This window comes from Colletotrichum aenigma (genome assembly GCF_013390185.1).
Source record: "Colletotrichum aenigma strain Cg56 chromosome Unknown KSG_Cg56_contig02, whole genome shotgun sequence".
Taxonomy (NCBI): domain Eukaryota; kingdom Fungi; phylum Ascomycota; class Sordariomycetes; order Glomerellales; family Glomerellaceae; genus Colletotrichum; species Colletotrichum aenigma.
The window spans coordinates 3,081,604-3,101,554 of NW_023500908.1; the positions used below are offsets into that span (position 1 = coordinate 3,081,604).

The following is a 19,951-nucleotide window of genomic DNA, read 5'->3' on the forward strand; positions in this document are numbered from 1 at the left end:
TTTGGCCTGCACGCTGGATTGCGAACAAGTGACTGCCTCATTTATTTCCACAGGCTTACTGCAATCCCGTTCCTGCGGACCTTGCTGGCAGAGTTATTGTGGCGCGCCCCTCCATACCATTTTTATTCGGCCTATCCATGCCCGGCTGCAAAGTCAATGTGACCTCACTAAAACCGCACTCCCTACCAAGCGTCACTCAACAGAGCCTCATATGAGGCGCATCTGCTGAGATGGCCATTTCTTCCGGCTTTGGAGTGTCCGAAGGTGGTTTTTTTCATTTTGAACGGTCAATTTGCACGTTGCTAAACTCAGCCTAGACATTTCAAGGCTCTCGCTGGAGCAAGGGCGCGAACCCCCGCCACCCCCGCCGCCCAACATCTCAAGTGACGGCATCGTTGCCTTTGATATCACATCAAAATTCACCGCAGCTGCCGAGAGTGAGCTTCACCCGTGAACTTTGTCAAGGCAAACGTCAGTACTGATTGTAATCAAGAGCTTGAACCTGGCGAGCTCGTCAAAGATGGCTTCTTCACTCTGTTTGAGTCCGTTGGGGCTCTGGAGGTACGCGGAAATGCTGTTGAGATGACCACGGACTTCACGCTCACCGTCTGACCAGATCATGGATCCGAAGATGGATAGCGGTTGCCTTGAGGCGGAGGAGTCTCTTGACGTAGACTACGACGTATCACGGCCTCTCCTCCCCGAAGAGGTCCTTGGCATTATCGACCAACTGCTCTGTCACGAGGTAGGTGCCTGCCTCCGTCAACATAGCACCTAGCTAACGCTCAGATAGATGGCCTGGCATGTCGGATACCCCCTATCCCAGACTCTATTCACAAGTATATTCGTTGAGTCAATTTTGATGCCCAACCCGACTACTCTCGATGACGCCCATTTCATCCGGGACGCCAATGGCAAACCACCAGCACCGATGCACGCCGTCCTCCGGGCGTACATCCTAGGGTTGCTCAAAACATGCGGAAATGTCAACGAGAGGATAAAGAGCGAGCACTACTATGAGGTAAAACTCTTGCCCTTTCTCGGTGAACTTGGCTGAACGTGCCCTTAGGAGGAAGACTTTGTTACAAATACCTACAACAGAGTCCTGCTCGACGACTTCAGCGTTGAATCAGTCCGAGATATCATCAAGGATGCTAGCTTCATCCTGCGTCACTCCGCGGACTCGGTACCGAAAGAGCTCGTAGACGCTCTGAACGCCAGGTTACTCCTCAGATATACGTTTCTCGCCGCCATTGATCACACGCAATACCGGACCGACCCCAATCGGATCAGGAGCCCGTGGCAGGAGGCCTTCGGCATGCTCCCAGGCATCAAGGACAGCCACGGCCTTGGAAAGCCCGTCCCCGAGGCATTCAGTGCGAAGTTGCAGCGTAAGCTTGCTAGTACCATGCCCCCGCGGCCTATAGTCCAAACCAGCTTCGAGGACGCCTTTGCAAATCTCACGAGAATGATCAGCGACGGGATAGAGGTCGTGGGCGTGCTAAACTACACCGATTCGATCTGCCTCCAGGTAGCCCCTCCCCCCCGACCCCTTTTCACCACGAGTCTACCACTGACAAACCACTCTCAGACTTACGTCTCAACCTTCCAAGCAAAGAAGCCCCAACCCCTAATCTTCGTCCGCACCCTTCTCCAATCATTCCTCTTCAAGGACATGGAGGTCCTCGGCCACAAGTCGATCCGCCAACTCCTCGACGACGACTTTTCCATCGTCTCCCTCCCCGCCTCCCCCCTCCTCGACCGCGCAAACGACGAGATCGAAGCAACCCACGACCCGCGCTTCACCATCGCCGCCCAGATGGAGTCCTTCCGCATGCGCGCCGCGCAGCCTTACCTCGACATCCTCCGCACCTTCTGCCAGAACCGCTGCCGCGTCCGCCGCACCCTGTGCCACATCGTCCGCGACTGGGAGAACCTGCAGTTTGACGCCGAGGACGTTGACCAGATCATCCAGCACCAGAGCGACGAGCAGCCCGTCGTGTACCAGTCCGCCTCGGGCCCCGTCGAGACCTTCTCCCTCCCGCTCTCCTCCTGGGCGTACCTCTACAAGGTCAAGCAGATGGAGTGGATCGTCCAGCTCGGCTTCGAGCTCGAGGTCTACCAGCCCGACGAGCTCGCCGGCATGTACTGGTACCTCAACTTCCTCGCCAAGAACCGCCTGCAGCACGTCGAGCGCATAAAGTCCTTCGTCGTGAGGAGCCTCAGCCAGGCCCAAGCCAACAGGCAGCGGCTCTCCCCGACAGTCGAAGCGCAGTACACAAAGTCGCTCGCGTTCCTCCGCCTGACGCTCCTCGACGCCGCCGTGACCGAAGGTCTCTCCGACGCGCTGTCCTGTCTGTACACCGCCCTGCACCGCCTCGGCCTGATCAAGCCGCCGCCACGGCCCTACAGCACGGACGAGCTCCGTTACGAGCTGCGCATGAAGCCCTTCGCGGTCATCGGGCTGCCGTCGCTGCCCACCTTTGAAGAGTTCACCATCGGCACGCAGCAGTCTGACGCGTCCATCGGCGACCTCCTGGCGCTGGCCGACAGGGCCATCGCCGGCGCGAAGAAGGGCTTCGAGGTCATGAGCAAGTTCCCTGAGGCGGAGTCCTTCTCCGTCGGATCACATGATCGCTGGGTGCCGACCACGAAGAACGGGCTCAAGTCGTGCATCGCCGCGGGGCTGGCGGTGTCGCTTATCAGAAAGGCGCTAGACAAGTCGGGCGAAGGCGGGGAACTCAAGCTCAAGGCCGAGGTGCCGACTCCAGAGAAGTCGTATCACGAGTGGTGGATCGTCCCGAGAATCATACCCGTTCGGTGAGGCTCTGAGAGCAACGGACCGAGGTGTAGCATAAGATAGACTTGCAACGGATAATTGAATCCTACTTCTAAAAAAAGATGTGGTACTCCTAGATTTCTTCCCAATTTCCCAAAGAATCATGTGATGCTACCTTTGGCAACCATGTTCGCCCGATTTCCATCCAATACCCGTGTTTGAGGGTATTTCCGTGATTTCCGTACAAAAATTTGATACAAGTCGCGTGTTACGAACGTATATGCTGAGCTACCATGCGATGCAACGGAGCGTCTAGCTGGCTTGGTCTATATATGCGTTTAAATCTCAACCTCTAGTCCCAACTGTGTTGACTTGCGCAGTTTCCAAGTTTCGAGGTGGTCATTGATTTATGAAGCATTTACGCGCGCTTCTTGGACAGCAGCCTGAGCTTGACAGTCTGCTCGTAAAGGACGTCCTTGAAGGCGAAGAGGAAGGCGGCGGTCAGCACGCTCTGAGTGACCTTGGGGCCGATACCTGGACTTATTGTTAGTGCTACATGCATCTCCGTCTTTGGCATGTGATATTTACCCTTGTAGAGGCCGGCATAGCCCTCCTCCTTGATGACCCGGCTGATGGCCTGGGACATGCCCTCCTTCTTCTCGCCGTTGCCGGCGACGTGCATCTGGCTCTTGACCGTGATATACGGGTAGGTGACCGACGTGGCAAACAGCTTGCCCAAGGCACCGAGGAAGAAGGCGATGGTCGGTGTGACCCTCCTCTTCTTCTCAACGGTGTTCTTCATCTGCTCAAACAGGGTGTACTGCAGAATGGGGTTGATAACGAGCACCAGCGCGGGAATGACACCCGAGAACAGGGCCTGGGGGCCTTCGTTCTTCAGCAGCGCCAGCAGCGTGCCGATGGTCGAGGGCGCCTTCGCGGGCTTCGCGGCTTGCGCCTCCTCGTCGCCCTCCTTCTTGGCGCTGGCCTGGCTGCGGGTGGTCATGCGGGTGTTGACGACCCAGATGGGGTTCGTGAGGATGACGGTCGCGGAGCCGGCGATGGCGCCCGCGATCATGGACTCGACGGTGGTGAGCTTCCTGTTGGCGCGGCCGGCCTTCTCGGCGGCCTTCTCGAAGAAGGCGCGGGTCCATTCGTACCAGTAGTAGTAGACGAAGTTGGTGACGCTGATGCCGAACAGCGCGGACTCGAGGCCGGAGTAGAGCCCGGACACGCCCTCCCTGGCGACGATCTTCTGGACGGCGGTGAGGAAGGCGGAGTCGGCGCGCTTCGATTCGACCTGGGCGCGGGTGGAGAGGGTGATGAGAGGGTAGCTGCGATGATGGGTGTGATTAGAACTACGGTTTGCGCCACGCGAATGGAATCTGGGGTAAAATCTGCAGATGATGGAGGCACGGAGGGTTCCAGAAAAAGTCCCCTGGTTCTTCTTACGTCAAGGCCATGGAGAGCAGACCCCCGCCTGCGCCAGCGAGGGCGTGGGCGACATTGTCGTTCTGCGGGATTGCTGGCTTAGACTGCGACATGGCTTTGGATTATATGGTGTATGTAGAGTGTCGCTGGGAGGAGGCTTAGGTTGGTTTTACGAAACTTGGGACGACGAGAGGGCAGCGGTGCGATGGTGCATCAACCTGAATGCGGGATGCCGTATTTGAATGGGAGTCTGAAGAAGTCGAGTCTGGCCTTCTGCCATCTCAAACAGTACCAATCCCTTGGTTGGAGCCGAGGTCAACCACGTTAGCAATGCCGAAGGGGGGGGCAGGCCACACTGGAAGGGCTGCCGCTAAGAACCTTAACCCCAGTTATGTCATTCATGCTATCACAGGCAGGGGGGCTGGAAAAGGGTACTGACGGTCACAGGTCGCATGTGAAGAATGGGGCGCCAATCTCCCATAATCTTTGCCCAGCAGGGTTTAACTCCGAATTTTCGGGGATTCGGGATCTCTCACGTGGAGAGCCTGGTTTTCGAGGCGGCCCCGGCTCCGTGAGCCGTCAAGGTCGGGTCGAGCGCCGAAGCGGGAGAGATCGGGATAGCGGGGAAATATTGTTCCCCTTGTCTTTAATGGGCGTGGACCGTGCCCGCGGGAAAAAGTCAAGTCGCTGTCAATTGTCTCTCGTCCCCGCCAAGGCGACCGAGGGGTGGCTTGCGCTAGTCCACACTCGGAAGAAAGTAAACAAAACAGCTTTTGGGCTGACATTGACAACTGGTCCAGGGCCCTGTTGGGACCCTCTTTCAGCGCCAGCGCAGCACCACCCTGCCGGCACCGCGGCCACCACACCACTTCGCGCGCAACACACCTTTCCCATGAATAGCTTTCAACGTTTGTGCGACTAACCTACAGGAAGGCCAAAGAGCCCTGCGCGTGTTCTTCTTTTTGGCGTCTTCTTTTGTTTCTTTTTTGCTTCTTTGCATAAAGTCTACGCGGTATTCATACCCAACCGCGCGCGCGTTTTCACGCCCCAATTGCGCCAGCCAACATGGCGACTCCAATAACACGAGCACCCAGCGAAGATGACCTCTCGTCGCCCGATCCCCTCAACGATAACCTCTCGTCAGCCCTCTACCCGTCGACAAATCGCGTGACCCGAAGCCAGCGGTCCCAGCGATTGTTCTCCGTCGGTGGCCCCGGAACGTCGCCTAGAAAGCAGATGTTCGAGCTCGAGGTCGGAGACAATCGCAAGCCGCAACGCCTACTAGTTACCGTTGAAGCCGAGGACGAGTACGAGAATGTCGGGCGCAGACTATTCAACGCGCAAACACCCAGCCTCAGGAGAGGCACGACTACAACCACGATTCCGCTCGGCGGCGATAAGAGAGCCACGGCGATCAAGACCCCGGCGCGGAGGGGTCGTCCACCCAAGAATGCGACGCCGGGACCCAGCGGCGCAGGTACCGGCACCACAACGAGAAAGAGGAAGGGAACACCGAGGGGGACGCCCAGACCGGCGCGCAAACCCAAGATTGGAGACTCGGACGATCTGAATTCAGACATGACCATTCCTCAAGGCACGCCGAAATCCATAATGCGCCGCCCACGCGGTTCTAGTCGCCAGGGTTCCACGGATCCTGCGCCTTCGACAACGCGGCGCCGCGGCAGGCCAAGAAAGGTCGATTTCAAACCCGACGAAACTATTCATACGATTGAGGACTTCGACCAGGTTGTCCCGCCATCGGACGATGTTCTTGCGGCGGGCATGCAACAGATGGATGTGGACTCCACCCCGGCGCGGGAGCAACCGACGGAGAACGTACCAGAGTCTGATGGGGATATCTGGATGGCAACGATGGATGATGAGACAACCCCGCGGCCGAGGAATCATGGAGACACGAGCCAACGGCGCATCTCGTCCCCCTCCCATCCCAAAAAGAGCCCGACACCGTTTGATTCCGACGATGGCAACGAACCCGCTTACGATAACTACGACTTTGGCCCAGGACCGGCGAGCGATATTTCTTCTCTAGTCGGCGACGATGCTCATCCCAGCAGTGGCTCTCGCGACCGAGATATGGACACCGTCGCCCAGGGCGAAGACTTCAGCATGATCTTTGCGAACTCGATCCCGTCACTTAAGAGTAGTATGGGCGTGCAAGCATCCGGCCCGGAAGACTTTGGCGACGAAACAAATATGATTATTAACCAGACTCTGGAATCGCTAAGGCAGAGTGGCGCTTTGCGCCCGGACGACGAAGACGAGGAGGATGAGGTTGTGGGCATTCCCACCCAGCAGGCGGAAGAGTCTAGAATGGAGGTCGAACGTGACGTGACGCTTCATACCTCGCCATCGACTAGGATAGAAGCTCTCATGGACTCCTTGGTCGACAACTCTGTCGACATCAATAATGAGACGATCCCCGATGTGACTGGCGAAGTCAACGTTGAGTCCATCGTCGATATGAGCGCTGTCACCCACTCACCCGTCGATCTCCCATCCCTGCCAACTCCCAGGCTTCGCGCACCTTCGTCGGCTGCAGGAAGCGATGGCACGCCCAGCAAGGGCAATCAGTCGCCTACCTGGATCCGGAGCAGCCCTCGCCGCAAGTCTATCCCGCTGGGTAGGAAGCTCCTCGAGTCCAAGGCACGCCAAATGGATGACTCCTTTTCCAGCATTCCCTCCAAAATTCTAGCCGCTGCGACACCTGCCAAGAAGACCTCTAGGCGAAGCTCGACCTCAAGACGAAGTTCGGGTGTGAGACGAAGCTCGATGGCCAACGAGGAGGACTCTGCCGCGTATGAGGATGATTTCTCCGAGATCCCCGAAGAGTATTTGGAGGCTGCTACCCCTGGCAGGACGCTGCAACGAGTGGATGAGACCGAGGTCAACGAGGAAGAAGATGCCGAAGTTGAGGCACAAGAGGACAGGGGTATGGAGGAAGTTGAATTGGCAGAGGAAGAGCCCCCAAAACCTTCTCCGACAAAAAGTGCCGACCGTTCGAATGCGAATGTATTCACTCGCTCAGACTCGAGCAGAATGCTCACGCCGGACGACACTCTATCTTCTAATGAAGTTCCTGTCCCTGACTCCGATGGCAAAACCATCGATGCGCCTCAAACTTCTCCTTTGGCCGAGCAGTCTCAATTGCCGGGAGATACGAGCAAGGTCAGGAGTGAGGGCAGAAGCAGAAGCAGAAGCTCTTCTTCTGCAGCAGGGCAACATCATCTGCCTGCTGAGAGCTCTCCCCTCGTTTCGCATTGTTACCTGCCTGAACAGAGAAGCTCTTCTCCCATGGCTGAGGAGACTTTCCTGCCTGATCAGCCAAGCTCCCCTATAGCTGAGCAAACTTTCCTCCCCGATCAGCGAAGCTCTTCTCCAGTGGCTGAACAAACCCATCTACCCGAGGGGAGTTCTCCCCCAGTTGTTGGCCAATCTCATTATCCAGAGCGTAGTTCTTCTCCTGCAGCCGAAGAGGCGGACGAACCCGTGGCGCCTCCTGAGAAGAATGCTGTGAGGAGGAACTCAGTTCGAAGCTCTTCGCTTCCCGTTGGAGACCTGACGACAAACTTGCCTCGTACGGCGAACGAATACATTACACCAGTAGGCCCGGCCTCATCGCCCATTCCGGCGCCTGCCGGCAACCTCTTAGCACCTCGTGCGCCATCGCCCGAGGCCGGCTTCCGCCCAACCCTGTCGCCAATAGTCCGGGCCGGCCGAGCTCTACAGAGCGTCACATCAGATGCCTCGTCTCCTCCTCGCCAGAACTCGCTCGGCAGCCCGTTCAGACCGACTACTAGTAGCAGTCAGCTTCAGCCTCAATCCGCCTCCAAGCCAAGAAACAGCTGGACCCAGCCACTTTCCAACTTGATCCAGGCAGGCGCTCAGTTCTTCCAGTCTCCCACCAGGCTCTTGGCGCACCCATCAGTGCCGCAATCAGTAAATCAAAGCCAACCCCCGTACGAGGATCCTTTCGGTGCCGAAGATAGTCATATCGGCCAGCCGAGCTTCATGGAGGCCCTGGCAAAGAGTGTACGGTCCTCGTCGCCGAGCAGGGCGACAGCACGTCCTAGGTCAATGTCGGGATCTCTCCGTGCTGCGCCGGCCGACGAGGCCGATGAGATGAGTTGGATGCAGGAAGAGCCTGCTCCTCGCGAGCAGCCATTTGCTCCGTCGCGATCTGTCAACTCCAGCATGGACGCAATCGGCAACTCGTTCGGCAGCCAACAGCGCAGCTTTGAAGCTCGACCAAACCTTGAGGCCCAGCGCAGCTTCGAGTCTCAGCCTGGCTTTGAGCGTCAGGACTACGATGCCGGTGACGAAACCGAGGTTGAAGAACAGGAGCCAGAGGAAGAGGAAGAGCCTGAGGAGGATTATGCGGAAGAAGAGGAGGACGATGACATCTGGGCAGTTGAGGCTTCACGACCGGCTTCGCAGTCAAGCCGCCAGCGCGACTTTGGCAAGCAATCCGTCCAATCGATCCCTGCCCGCCGCGCTGCCCCAAGCCCGTGGAAGAGAGGCCCCGAATCACCAAAGAAGCCACCTGTGTTCACCCCAGCTGCGTCTCGTGTCCACGACTTGATGGCTGATGACGCTGAGATTGAGGACTTTTCAATGCTCTCTCAGCAGCGCAGTCGCCAGAAGCAAATCCCGCACAAGGCCCTCAATATGGCTCAGCACTCGTCCGCTAAGAAGGACCTGTCTGCCTTCTTCTCATCTCCGGCCCTCTTGCCCGGCACCGAGGGCGTTCGGGACATCTTGGACGCGAAAAAGCGACAGAACGCCCTCGCTCAGAGGGACCTCTCACAGCCTGCCGAGCGCTTCCCTGGGGGACTAGAGACGAACTCGATGTTCCCCTCCGTCCCGCAAAAGGCATTCAACCCATCCCAGAGTGGGCGATCAGACCTCTTCTCTCCTGCAAAGTCAAGTGCCGTCAAGCCCGCCAGCGCTGCCATAAACCCTGACGTTCAAAATACCCGCCGGGAGCTCTTCGCCTCCAGCCGGAGCCGGCCCAACATGCGCCATCAGTCAGAGATTCCCGACTCTCAGCCCGCAATGTCGTCCGAGATCTCCTTCCTCCCCGTCGCTCAGAAGCAGAACTTCACCCCGCGGTCAGGCCAGAAGACCAACAACCTCTTCGCCAAGGCCGCCGCCCCAGTTCCCTCCCTGACCCCGGTGCGTATGCAGCTCACCCGCGCGGACATCAAAAAGTGGCAGGAGGATAGTGCCTCAGCCATCGCAGAAGACAGTCCCGAGTCCCCGCGCCGCAGCAGCCTCCGCCCCCTGCCCGACAGGAACATGTCACCTCCAAAGTCCTGCCTGCGCTCCCCCTTGAAGCCGCGCACGCCGGGAAGGGTCGTCGAGTTCACGAGCAGCGTGCTCTCCCCGCTCGCGCAGGCACAAGCTCGCGCCGAGCGGCGCATGTCCGCCAGCTCCAACGGCAGCGCCGCGGGCCCCGCCGCGGTCGCCTTCGCGCCGCAGCGCAGCATCACGGTTATCGAGGAGGACAAGGAGAACGACGTGTCGGAAGAAAACGAGGAGATGGACGTGTCCGTGACTGACGTGCCCCAAGCGGATCTCAGCAACCCGCCCAAGCCCGTCGAGAAGCGTCTCTCCCAGACGATGTGGTCCCGCGACCACTGGCTCTTGATGGACGAGCTCATCCACCTGCGCAGGCGGGGCCCCTTCAACTTCCGATGGCCAGCCGGGTTTCAGTCGAAATCAGGCTGGTTGCTGGGCAAGTCGGTCAACTCGCACGGGTCCAGTCTGCTTATGGAGCAGTGGCACCTTGACGTTGTTGACGCCTTCAAGGCCGAGGTTGGCGGGTGGGATGAGGAGGTGCTGGCCAAAAGGGCCTTTTCGTTGATCGTGGGAGAGCGGCTCCGCAGGGAGCAGCGCGCGCCTAAAGCACCCTCGGTGAAGTTTGTTTAAAGGCATGCATATTGGCGTTCCTGTTCTTTGGGCGTTGTGGTTGATTGATGAACAAAAGATCAGGGGCCTATCATGAAAGTTTCACGTTGAATTATTGTACTGTGGTTTCGATGGCGTTTCGGGGGGACAGATATCACATTGTTTGGACACTGGGGAGATACCCGCAGTTTGTAAGATACCACTTCATCAGAATGAATTTCTGTCTCATGCACCGCCGGCATTGTGTGTCTATGGTAATAGTACAGTTCCGAATCCATTCGCTTCCTTTACCCCTTGACCCCTTGACGCCTGCCATGTCTTACTCGAGCATCGAGGCCTGGTTGGTGTAAAGGACGTCCACCACGCTGCTCAGCTTCTCAATCGTAGCAAGAGCATGGTCGTATGCGCTGTCGCGCTCCGTCTCGTCGTAAATGATGAGGCATCCCGCACCCTGGTCCAGAACACCAATGATGACCTTGTCGAGAATCATCTGGGAGAGCTTGCGCTCGACCTGTTGCGTGTCGAGGCCGACCATCTTGGCGATGTGGTTGATCTCAACGCGAGAGAATGGCTCAATCACCTTGATAAGGTTTTGCTCCAGCATTGCGTCGTAGAGCCGGCGCAGGTGGTTGCGGATGAAGGCGTCGCTGCCAAGCTGCTCGCGGTAGGACTGCAGAGCCTGCTCGTACTCCTCGAGAGAACGGTTTGAGTGCGCTCTGGCAATAGCCTTCATAGCCTCGAGGTTCTTGCTAGCGTACTTCTGGGCCTGCTTGGATGTCATCAGGTTGTTGACGTCGTCAACGAGGTTGAGCATGATCTTGCAGAGCAGCATGTACTGCAGGGCGGCGGTAGCCTTTGTGTGCTCGTCTTGGCTGTGGTAGCCATCGAGGGCCTCGATAAAGTAGGAGAAGGCCGTGTTGAAGTCCTTGTCTTCGGCGTGGAGCATACCGCTCTGCATGTCGAGGTGGGCCTGGAGAAGGGGAGGGGTGTAGACGGAGGCGGCGCTCGTACGGGCACTGGTGAGGGCGGCACGGGCCTTGGGGATGTTGCCGAGAGCATGGTAGACGCGCGACTCGAGGAGCTGTACCTCAACCAGGACAAGCTTGTCGTCTAGGCGCTTGAGCTCGCGGAGGAGGCCGTTGATGAGTGTGAGGGCGTCGTAGTAGGCCTGCTTCTGCATGAGGAGGGTGACCAGGCGGGTCTCGAGATTCTGGCGCAGGAAGCTGCGGCGCTCGGAGGTGGCCCATTCTATACATGATTTCGTAACGGCAATCTGAATATCGGTGCTGCCCTCAATGTTCTCGAAGAGGTCGAGGAGCGAGCGGACTGGAGGGGTAGCAGTTAGCTATCTGCGGAATTGCCTAATTTGACAGGGTTGCGATCAGTCCATACCAAGCTTTGCTGTCTTCGCCTTGGCGAATGACGAAAGCACTGTTCGGCTTTTTGTGACAAGGTCGACAAGCTCCTGCGTGTTCCTACAAGGGCAATTAGCACACATGGGTCCGACGATGTCATCGCCAGGTGGGGAGGGGCTCACTTCTCATCCCGGTACAGCTCTCCCAAGCTAATCAACGCCGTCTCGTACTCCTTCACCGCAGCATCGGAGGTTGCGGAAGGGGGCTTGGAGATGATGTCCTTGTAGAGCTGCTCTGCCTTTCGGGGATCTGACTTGGCCGCCTTCTGTGCCTCTTGCACCCTCGCCGATTCGCCCTGAGCCATTCTGGATATTTGACCTCCGGTCGTTCAACAATTCGTCTCGGTTCGTTTGCTTGTGTGAGGTTTCGTGGAATTGTCGTCGTGGGGAAGAGGTGGTGGTTATGGTTCAATCGCCGGATTCGTGATGTAGCTTCTTGGTGCTTTGTCAACAGCTCCAGCCGCCTCCAGTAGGTCCAGGTTGCCATGACCGCGACGCAAGCCCGGGCGGGAGCAGAGGGTAGGCACGGCCGGGCCGTGATTGATCCGCAAGGAGCTATGGTTGGCCAAAATTCTCCGAGAGATCCCCACCCCCACTTAAATTTTTGGGAGAAGTTCTGGATGGCTTCGCAGCCATTGATTGACACGCCTCTGGTGAAGCAACACACTGCACTGCATCCGCCAAAATGAAGATCAAGGCCCTTTCTCGGAGCGTGGAGGCATACCAGCCTCCCGGCGCAAGTGCGCAAAAGCTGCCTAGGTATATGAGCTTATGATCTACCTGCAAAGCATCGCTAACTCTTCTCAAGAAACCTCGATCCCGCCCAGCATCCTATGGAACGCGCCCGAGAGTACGACAACCTCGCCACTTCTCGATTTCACAAGCTAACAGCACGATCAGGTACACAAAAGCCCTCAATGCTGTCAAGCTCGAGCGCATGCACGCCGCGCCCTTCATTGGACAGATGGGCAGCGGTTTTGTTGACGGCGTAAGATCGAAGTGGATTCAGCTTTGTGCGACTGCCATTCTGACGGCTACTACAGGTCTACTCAATGGCGAAGGACCCGAATTCCCTGAAAAATTTTGCATCGGCAAGTGGTGATGGTGCGATCAAGACCTTCGACCTTACGAGCCGAGACGAGATTTGGACGGTGAAGAGCGCGCACACCAATATTGTACGAAGTCTGTGCTGGACGAAGGACGGAAAGCTACTCAGTGCGGCCGCCGACAAGACGATAAAGCTTTGGGACCCCTACAACACGCCGAGCGATTCCGCGCCGATTTCTTCTTGGCTGGGCAATAGCGGTTTCCAAAGTCTGTCCCACCACAGAACACGGAACGCCTTTGCGGCCTCATCCGCGTCTAGCGAGATCGCCATTTACGACCTCGAGCGACACAGTGCAGCGCCCGAGATTCTGCGCTGGCCCAACGCGACCGACACGATCACCTCCGTTGCTTTCAACCAGGTGGAGCAGTCGATTCTGGGAAGCACGGCCGCCGACAGAAGCATCGTGCTCTGGGATGTCCGCACTGCGATGCCCCTGACCAAGACGACCATGACTTTTGCCTGCAACTCTCTGTCATGGAACCCGATGGAGGCTTTCAACCTGGTCGTTGGCAGCGAAGACCACAACTGTTATGTATGTGTGGAGATATTAAGAATGCTTGTGGAATGATGCTGACCTGTACAGATGTTTGACATGCGCAAGTTCGACAGGGCACTGAACGTTTACAAGGGCCACGTCGCGGCTGTCATGAGTGTCGAGTTCAGTCCGACGGGTGAGGAGTTGGTCTCCGGATCCTACGACAGGACAGTCCGCATCTGGAATCGCGACCAAGGTCACTCACGCGACATCTACCACACCAAGCGCATGCAGAGGGTCTTCAGCACCATGTTCACACCCGACTCCAAGTACATCCTTTCCGGCTCCGACGACGGAAACGTGCGCATCTGGAGGTCCAACGCCAACGATCGATCCGGTATCCGCTCCGCGAAGCAGAGACAAGCCCTCGAGTATAACGAGGCCCTCGTCAACCGATACAGCCACATGCCTGAGATCAGACGCATCAAGAGACACCGCCACCTGCCGAAGGTCATCAAGAAGGCTGGCGAGATCAAGAATGTCGAGCTCAAGTCGATCAAGAGACGCGAGGAGAACGAGCGCAGGCACACCAAGAAACAGTTCGAGAAGAGACGGAGCGAGAGAGAAAAGCCTATCCTGGCGCGCGAGAAGTAATGGAAAATCTGAGAAAGGTGCTGCTTATTGCATTGTTCGGCGTTTGGGCGGCATGTCAACTGTATGTATGGGACAAGGGGGCCACTGTGTGAAAAGTGCATTTAGAATCAATACCACAGGTCAAGTCGTCCATGGTTAAGAATTGGTCAAGAATATACCAACGAATTTCCGCGAGATGTTACGCATCATTCGGGTTGATTTCCCCATTGTCCATTCTCACGTATCAACGCCGCAACTGACATCTTTAATCTAAATCCCGGACGGGCTTTCACTCGGCGGCCGACAAGTCCGCCGGCTCGGAGAGAAGCTTAAAAGACAGCGGCCCACCCGGCAGCGCAAGCCGTGGGGGAGAGATGATCATGGGCGGCTGCAAGGGGCGAAACGGGGTGTTTTAGTGGTAGCAGCCGACCCCAAACCACCCAGGGGTTCCAGGGGCACACACGCTTGCAACAGCACACAGACAGGAGCTGACCTGTCAGGGGCCCCCTAGCGCTTGGCCTCCGTTTCAACGCTCCCATCCACATGTGACGAATTCCAGCTCCCCGCTGCAGAGAAAGCGCCTCGAGCTTTCCCATTCCTTGTGGCCAGACTGCAGCCGACTTTTCGTCTCATCTTTTCCCGATTTTTCCTTTCTTCCCTTTCCTCCCAACGCTGGACGACACCTGTACGATTCTTCCTTTACATCCGCATCCTTCCCACCTTAATCCTTCTTTTATTCTGTGCAGGACGCGGGAGAGAGCTGTTGGTCTAATACGTCGCGAGAACACGCACTGTCGTCACTGCTACCTCGAGAGAGAACACCACCACCACCACAATGGAATACCCACGCCCACCCCAACAAGAGTCGTGGTTCGCGCCCCTCTCAATCGACCTCATCGTGAAGGTCTTCAAGATCACCTTTTTCCACCCCTTCGTCTCCTGGATTATCCCTCTGTGCTTCCGCGCGCAAGCTCTTCCCTACGATGCCCCGCAAATGATCGCCTCCATCGCCTGGGCGACCTTCATTACCCTCTGTTGGATGGCGGGTATCATTAACCAGCGCGTCGCTTACGGCCTGCCCCGCGAGGTCGACCTCTCCGAAGAAGTCATTGTCATCACCGGCGGCGCCAGTGGTCTGGGTCTGCTGATTGCCGAGGTCTACGGCATGCGCGGCGCTACCGTCGCTGTGCTCGACGTCAACGAGATGGAGAACGGCGAGGCGCGGGGTGTGACGTTCTACAAGTGCGATGTCACTGACAAGAACGAGGTCGCGAGGGTAGCGGGAGAGATCGAACGCGAGGTAAGCTCCCCAACGTGCCCCCCATACGATATCACAGATCACTGACAGTCCATACAGCTCGGCACACCAACCGTTCTGATCAACAACGCAGCAATCGTCAAGGGCAAGCCCCTCCTCGAGCTCGAGATCTCCGACATTGAGCGCTCTATCACCACGAACTTGACCTCCCACTTCATCACGCTCAAGACCTTCCTCCCGCAGATCATTCGTGGCGGCCAGGGCGGCACAATCGTCACAATGTCCTCCGTCCTCGGTCACCTCGGCGCTGCCTCCCTCACAGACTACGCCGCGGCCAAAGCTGGTGTCACCGCCCTCCACAAGTCCCTGACCGCCGAGCTTGTCGCCTCCCACCCCGAGATCCGCACCATCCTCGTTGAGCCCGGCCAGCTCTCGACCCCGCTCTTCTACGGTGTTCAGACCCCCCACGCTTTCGTCGCGCCAGTTGTTGAGCCTGTGGACGTGTGCAAGGAGGTAGTTGCGGCCATCGACGCGGGCCGCAGTGCGCACGTGGCGATGCCGCTCTACGCCAGGTGGATTCACTGGTACAATGTGCTCCCCGCATCTGTTCAGCAGGTTGCGAGAAGGGTCGCCGGTGTAGATACCTCGATGAAGACTTTCATCGGAAGGCAGGAGAGGGGCATGAGTGAGAAGAACGGAAGATTGATTTAAGGATGTTGCAAATACCAGATGACCTTGCGGCGCCGGCGTCGGGCGGGTTCCGTAATCTGAAGCCGCATGTACAGAAACGTCTCAAGACATACATGAAATATATACTCTAACTCACGTTCAAACCAAATTGAAGCTTAACTGTCTAGACACGTGCTGGTATCCTTGGACTCTTTGCCAGACAGATCTGCGGCCGGGGAAACCCTATTCAAGCCATCCAGTTTCTTGTACGTGAGTGTGTCGAGGTCAATGCCATCAAGAGCGCGTGCCTACCTGTGGTTTAGCATGTTGACCCGTTGATAGCCGAGAAAGGAAACACGTACGCTGATTCCATAATAGTCTTCATTCAAAAAGTCGATGCCCAGACTCGAGCCGCAGCTCCCGCAAAACATCTGGTCCTTGGTCTTGGTATTGAAGCGGTAGTTGGTGCACTTCTCTCGCGAGCCATCGTGCCAGGTGACGTCCTTCTTACTGGGGTCTGCGATGACGGTCAGCCATTTCGAAAATGCAACAGTCGCGCAACAATGTGCAACCAAGACAGACATTCCCGAATTCAAGCCACAAGAGAAGAAAAGAGATGAGGAAAGAAAATCCCAGACTCACATATGAGCAGGTAGCCGCTGCGCCGGCAGATGGAGCAGTTGCAGTTGAGCACCTTGTACCCCTCCTCCAGCGGCGGCGAGAGCGTCAGCGAGAACTTGACGTTGCCACAGTGGCAGCTCGCGTCGTACGTCTTGGTCGGCTTGGGCGCTTCTTCGGCGGACATTATGTCTGGATTGTAGCCTTCGATATTCTCAATTGAATACGAGCGGTGTTTTTTTGCAATGCCGAAAGTTATGAGTGGCGTGGCTGGTTTGCTCGCTGTTTGTATGTGGTGTTCGTGTTAATTTTGAGACTTTGGGGCAACAACAACTTGGTAGTTTGATTGCTAGGAAGGGCGTGCAAGATGGTCAAAGACACCAATTGCTTTATAATCAACCAGGCAAAATAAGCCTGCTTTTGGGAACGCTACCGCGACAGGCGAAATTGTAAGGATTCGTCGCGAGTGTCTTCACTGCCACAATTATCCGTCTTATCATAGTCCGAGACCCCCTCTCGAAGGGCGTCGCCTCCGCCACCCTTGTCATGCTGAACTGCTACCTGCTGTCATTTACCAGCACGTGCCCTATCTACAGTGATCTTGCTGTCATCTCATGATTTTCCGTCATAAATCTTTTGGGAGGTGACAAAACAGAAATTCAATTGTGACCGGGTAAACTTGAAAAGACAGTCTGTTGTGTCACAGCTAGCGGAGCCTGTCATTCCCGGCTGCCACACCAGGATTGCGGGAGGATCGACTAAATGCGGGGGTTCCCGAAAGACAAAGAAATTGTCAGATTAACTTCCATCAGTCTTGATTAGCAGTTCGGGGGAACCATAAACTATATCAAAATGACAGTTTGGTCAGTGCGTGCGTTCACGGATGATCGGCCGATTAGCCTGAACCTTTCGGTTATCTTAATTGAGCCTCTCTTATGAGACCGGCTACATTTCCTATGTAGTTGATAACTTCAATTAAGGACGATAGCAACAGAGAGAACGATGGTATAGAAGACGATAGTAGAAGGGATATTAACGATGGAGGCAATATTGACGACAATGGTAATACGGAGTACACAGGAACCCGTCACTTCAAGACAGCAAAAAAGGGCGTTTTTTGTTCTCATTCTCAATTTCTCTATTCTCATTCGAGTGTAACTAGGATTATTATATGGGAAAATGGTAATAAAAAGGCAAAGGCAAGATGGTATCATCAGATGAACGATGCTGTCGTAAACCTTTCCCAAATCAACATGACGCTGAAACAACTTTTTTGGAGTCCCCTCCCTTCCCTTTCCCTACTTTCCTGGCCGGTGGTATCTTGATGCAAAAAGACAAAAGCCAGAAAAACCTCGCTGGGAAATCGAGGTCACATATAAAAGGCGTACATATATACACCATCACATACTTTGGAGGCGGACGGTTTAGACGGCGTTCTCGGCCTTGTTGCCGCTGGTCCTCGGGATGCTCGAGGGCCCGTTGACGGAAGGCGGCTTCTCGTTCTCGTGGCTGACGTGGCCGTTGGTGAGGTCCTCGACGGACTCCTCGGGCTCGTCGGCAGGCGCCGCAAAGGTCGGGGCGTACGCGCTCTTGGCGCGGATCTTGTGTCCCCAGATGTAGAAGATCACTGGGATAGGAGCAAGGACGACAGCGACACAACCCAAGAGGGTCGAAGCGTATTCGATTCCCATGCCGTTGAACATATAGCTCGCAAACAAGGGGAAGCCGGCGCCGCAGAGGGAACGGAGGAAGGTGTTTCCAGCAATGGCGGAGGCAGCGAACATGAGATAGGCATCGACCAGGTAGTTGAGGGCCTGGAGGAAGATCGACATGAGGCCGAAGCCGGTGAAGAGACCGCTAAGGGTGGGGACGATCCAGTGGATGTCTGCGCAGTAGCCGGACCATCCGAACCAGAAGATACCGGCTGAGAAGAAGATGCCGCCAGCGATGACGCTGGGCAGACGCCACTCGGGAATGGGAACGCCGTTGTTGGCCTTGAGCTTGCGAAGATACCAGGGTTGCTGAAGAAGGACAGTAACGCCAGCAATGAGCTGGCCGGTAATCATGCCGAAAAAGGTCAGGCCGGACTGGCCAGCGTTGAAGCCGTGAATGCCGCGGAAGACGAAGGGGTATGCCGTCAGGAAGAGATACAGAAGTCCGTAGATGAAGGCCATGTATACAGACAAGGCGGTGACGATGGGCTCTCCGAAGAGGAGGCGCATGGGACGAGAGAAGTTCTTGTTGACCAATTCCTTGAAGTCGACCTCGATTTCCTCCTGCTTGGCGTGAATGCCCCAGTTGCGGGTGCGACGGCGCAGCTCCGAAGCTTTGCTGACCAGGATAACAGGCGGGTATGTCTCCTCGAGGAAGAGCAAATCCAGACCGAAGGCGAAGAAGCCCATGATAGCCGCAAGGTACTCAGTCCAGCGCCAGCCAAGGTGAGACTCGACAATGTAGCCACCAATGAAAGGAGCCAGCAGCGGACCGGTGAAGACGGCCATTGAGAAGACAGTAATAGCGCTACCACGGCTGCGGTTGTCGAACATGTCTGAGAACACAGCGGCGACGACAGCCAGCGGACAGGCGCCGAAGAATCCAGCGAAGAATCGAGTGATGAGAATAGTCTGAAGATCCTTGGCGGTAGCAGTAGCAATGGAGAATACGGAGAAGCCAAACATGGCGAGGACTAGGGGCAGTCTTCTGCCCTTCAGCTCGGAAAGCGGCGCCCACAAACTGGGTCCAAAGGCGAAGCCCAACACGTAGAAGGACACACCAAGCGTGCCGACAGTTGTCGACACGCCATACTCAATCGCAATAACCTGGGTTGCCGCGGAGAAGATACTGCTGCAGAATGCGGCTGTCATCGTGGTGAAGCCAAGCATTGCGGCTGTAAGTAACCTGCACGCCAAGACATGTTAGTGACGGCCCTGAGGTGGAGCGCGTGCGCGCAGGTCGCACAGGATGTCATCGACTTACTTCTTCTTCAACGGCCAGTTCTGCGCGTGCAGGGGGTCGTTGGGCCCGTCGAATTCCACAACGTACTCCTCCTGTTCGGGCAACGGCGGCGGGTACGGCTTGCCGGCGCCCATTTGCGGGAGCGGCCTGTTGGACTGCTTGCTCTTGATGCTGCGGCCGACGGTATTAGAGTGCTGGCTGCGGGCCGTCGCGATGCGGCTCAGGGCCGTGGGGTGTCTTTCGAGATCATTCTGAGTCGAGACGCGGCTGATGCCGGTGCCGGTGCGAGAGAACGGGCGGCGGCCGGTGGAGACGGAGGACGCGGAGGATGAAGAGGATGCGGAAAGGACGCGCTCGATCTCGTGGCTCTCACGGCCGTGGTAGCGTTCGGGAGAGGCGGCGCGCTCGGCGGCCGCGATCTCGCGGTCGACTTCGTCCATTGCCATGTTGGACGAGGCCGATGGTGTTTCGATAGATTGTTGTATTGCTGAGTGTGAGAAGCACAGATCGTTGAGGTGTATGCTGTCTGTGCTAGAGCTTGTAGCTAAATACTGGCAGGTACCGAGGAGCCGCGGATAATCCAGTTGATTTCAAAGATACCCCAATGCAATGCAGAGCTGTGTTGTACTGTTGCTGAGTGGTAGCTCGGAGCTATAATGCAGGCGGCGCGTGTTGGTGACCAGCTA

The 19,951-nt window shown here is 56.7% G+C and overlaps 8 protein-coding genes across 8 annotated transcripts; 4 read left to right on the top strand and 4 right to left on the bottom strand.

Annotated features, from left to right (window-relative positions):
* Positions 1 to 230: 230 nt before the first annotated feature.
* naa35 (N-alpha-acetyltransferase 35, NatC auxiliary subunit) lies at positions 231 to 2,824 on the top strand (the record flags this gene model as incomplete). Its single annotated transcript, XM_037318135.1, has 7 exons — positions 231 to 264; positions 318 to 437; positions 494 to 561; positions 617 to 745; positions 794 to 1,021; positions 1,070 to 1,531; positions 1,592 to 2,824. The coding sequence occupies 7 exons, from the start codon at positions 231 to 233 to the stop codon at positions 2,822 to 2,824; spliced, it is 2,274 nt and encodes a 757-aa protein (XP_037183996.1).
* A 373-nt stretch (positions 2,825 to 3,197) lies between these two features.
* PMP47A (Peroxisomal membrane protein PMP47A) lies at positions 3,198 to 4,320 on the bottom strand (the record flags this gene model as incomplete). Its single annotated transcript, XM_037318136.1, has 3 exons — positions 3,198 to 3,313; positions 3,368 to 4,110; positions 4,229 to 4,320. 3 exons carry the CDS (start codon positions 4,318 to 4,320, stop codon positions 3,198 to 3,200), a joined length of 951 nt encoding a protein of 316 aa, XP_037183997.1.
* A 952-nt stretch (positions 4,321 to 5,272) lies between these two features.
* Positions 5,273 to 10,156, top strand: CGCA056_v002880 (uncharacterized protein; the record flags this gene model as incomplete). The annotated part of the gene is made up of 1 exon (XM_037318137.1): positions 5,273 to 10,156. The coding sequence occupies one exon, from the start codon at positions 5,273 to 5,275 to the stop codon at positions 10,154 to 10,156; it is 4,884 nt and encodes a 1,627-aa protein (XP_037183686.1).
* A 298-nt stretch (positions 10,157 to 10,454) lies between these two features.
* On the bottom strand, positions 10,455 to 11,854 carry rpn6 (putative 26S proteasome regulatory subunit rpn6; the record flags this gene model as incomplete). Its single annotated transcript, XM_037318138.1, has 3 exons — positions 10,455 to 11,461; positions 11,528 to 11,610; positions 11,673 to 11,854. 3 exons carry the CDS (start codon positions 11,852 to 11,854, stop codon positions 10,455 to 10,457), a joined length of 1,272 nt encoding a protein of 423 aa, XP_037183685.1.
* Positions 11,855 to 12,234: 380 nt separating this feature from the next.
* On the top strand, positions 12,235 to 13,786 carry SOF1 (the record flags this gene model as incomplete). The annotated part of the gene is made up of 5 exons (XM_037318139.1): positions 12,235 to 12,308; positions 12,358 to 12,399; positions 12,450 to 12,537; positions 12,593 to 13,189; positions 13,241 to 13,786. 5 exons carry the CDS (start codon positions 12,235 to 12,237, stop codon positions 13,784 to 13,786), a joined length of 1,347 nt encoding a protein of 448 aa, XP_037183688.1.
* An 814-nt stretch (positions 13,787 to 14,600) lies between these two features.
* Positions 14,601 to 15,734, top strand: dhs-3 (the record flags this gene model as incomplete). Its single annotated transcript, XM_037318140.1, has 2 exons — positions 14,601 to 15,065; positions 15,123 to 15,734. 2 exons carry the CDS (start codon positions 14,601 to 14,603, stop codon positions 15,732 to 15,734), a joined length of 1,077 nt encoding a protein of 358 aa, XP_037183687.1.
* Positions 15,735 to 15,868: 134 nt separating this feature from the next.
* Positions 15,869 to 16,497, bottom strand: CENPV-1 (Centromere protein V; the record flags this gene model as incomplete). The annotated part of the gene is made up of 3 exons (XM_037318141.1): positions 15,869 to 16,000; positions 16,055 to 16,209; positions 16,335 to 16,497. 3 exons carry the CDS (start codon positions 16,495 to 16,497, stop codon positions 15,869 to 15,871), a joined length of 450 nt encoding a protein of 149 aa, XP_037183682.1.
* Positions 16,498 to 17,734: 1,237 nt separating this feature from the next.
* CGCA056_v002885 (putative transporter) lies at positions 17,735 to 19,711 on the bottom strand (the record flags this gene model as incomplete). Its single annotated transcript, XM_037318142.1, has 2 exons — positions 17,735 to 19,208; positions 19,287 to 19,711. 2 exons carry the CDS (start codon positions 19,709 to 19,711, stop codon positions 17,735 to 17,737), a joined length of 1,899 nt encoding a protein of 632 aa, XP_037183681.1.
* Positions 19,712 to 19,951: the final 240 nt, after the last annotated feature.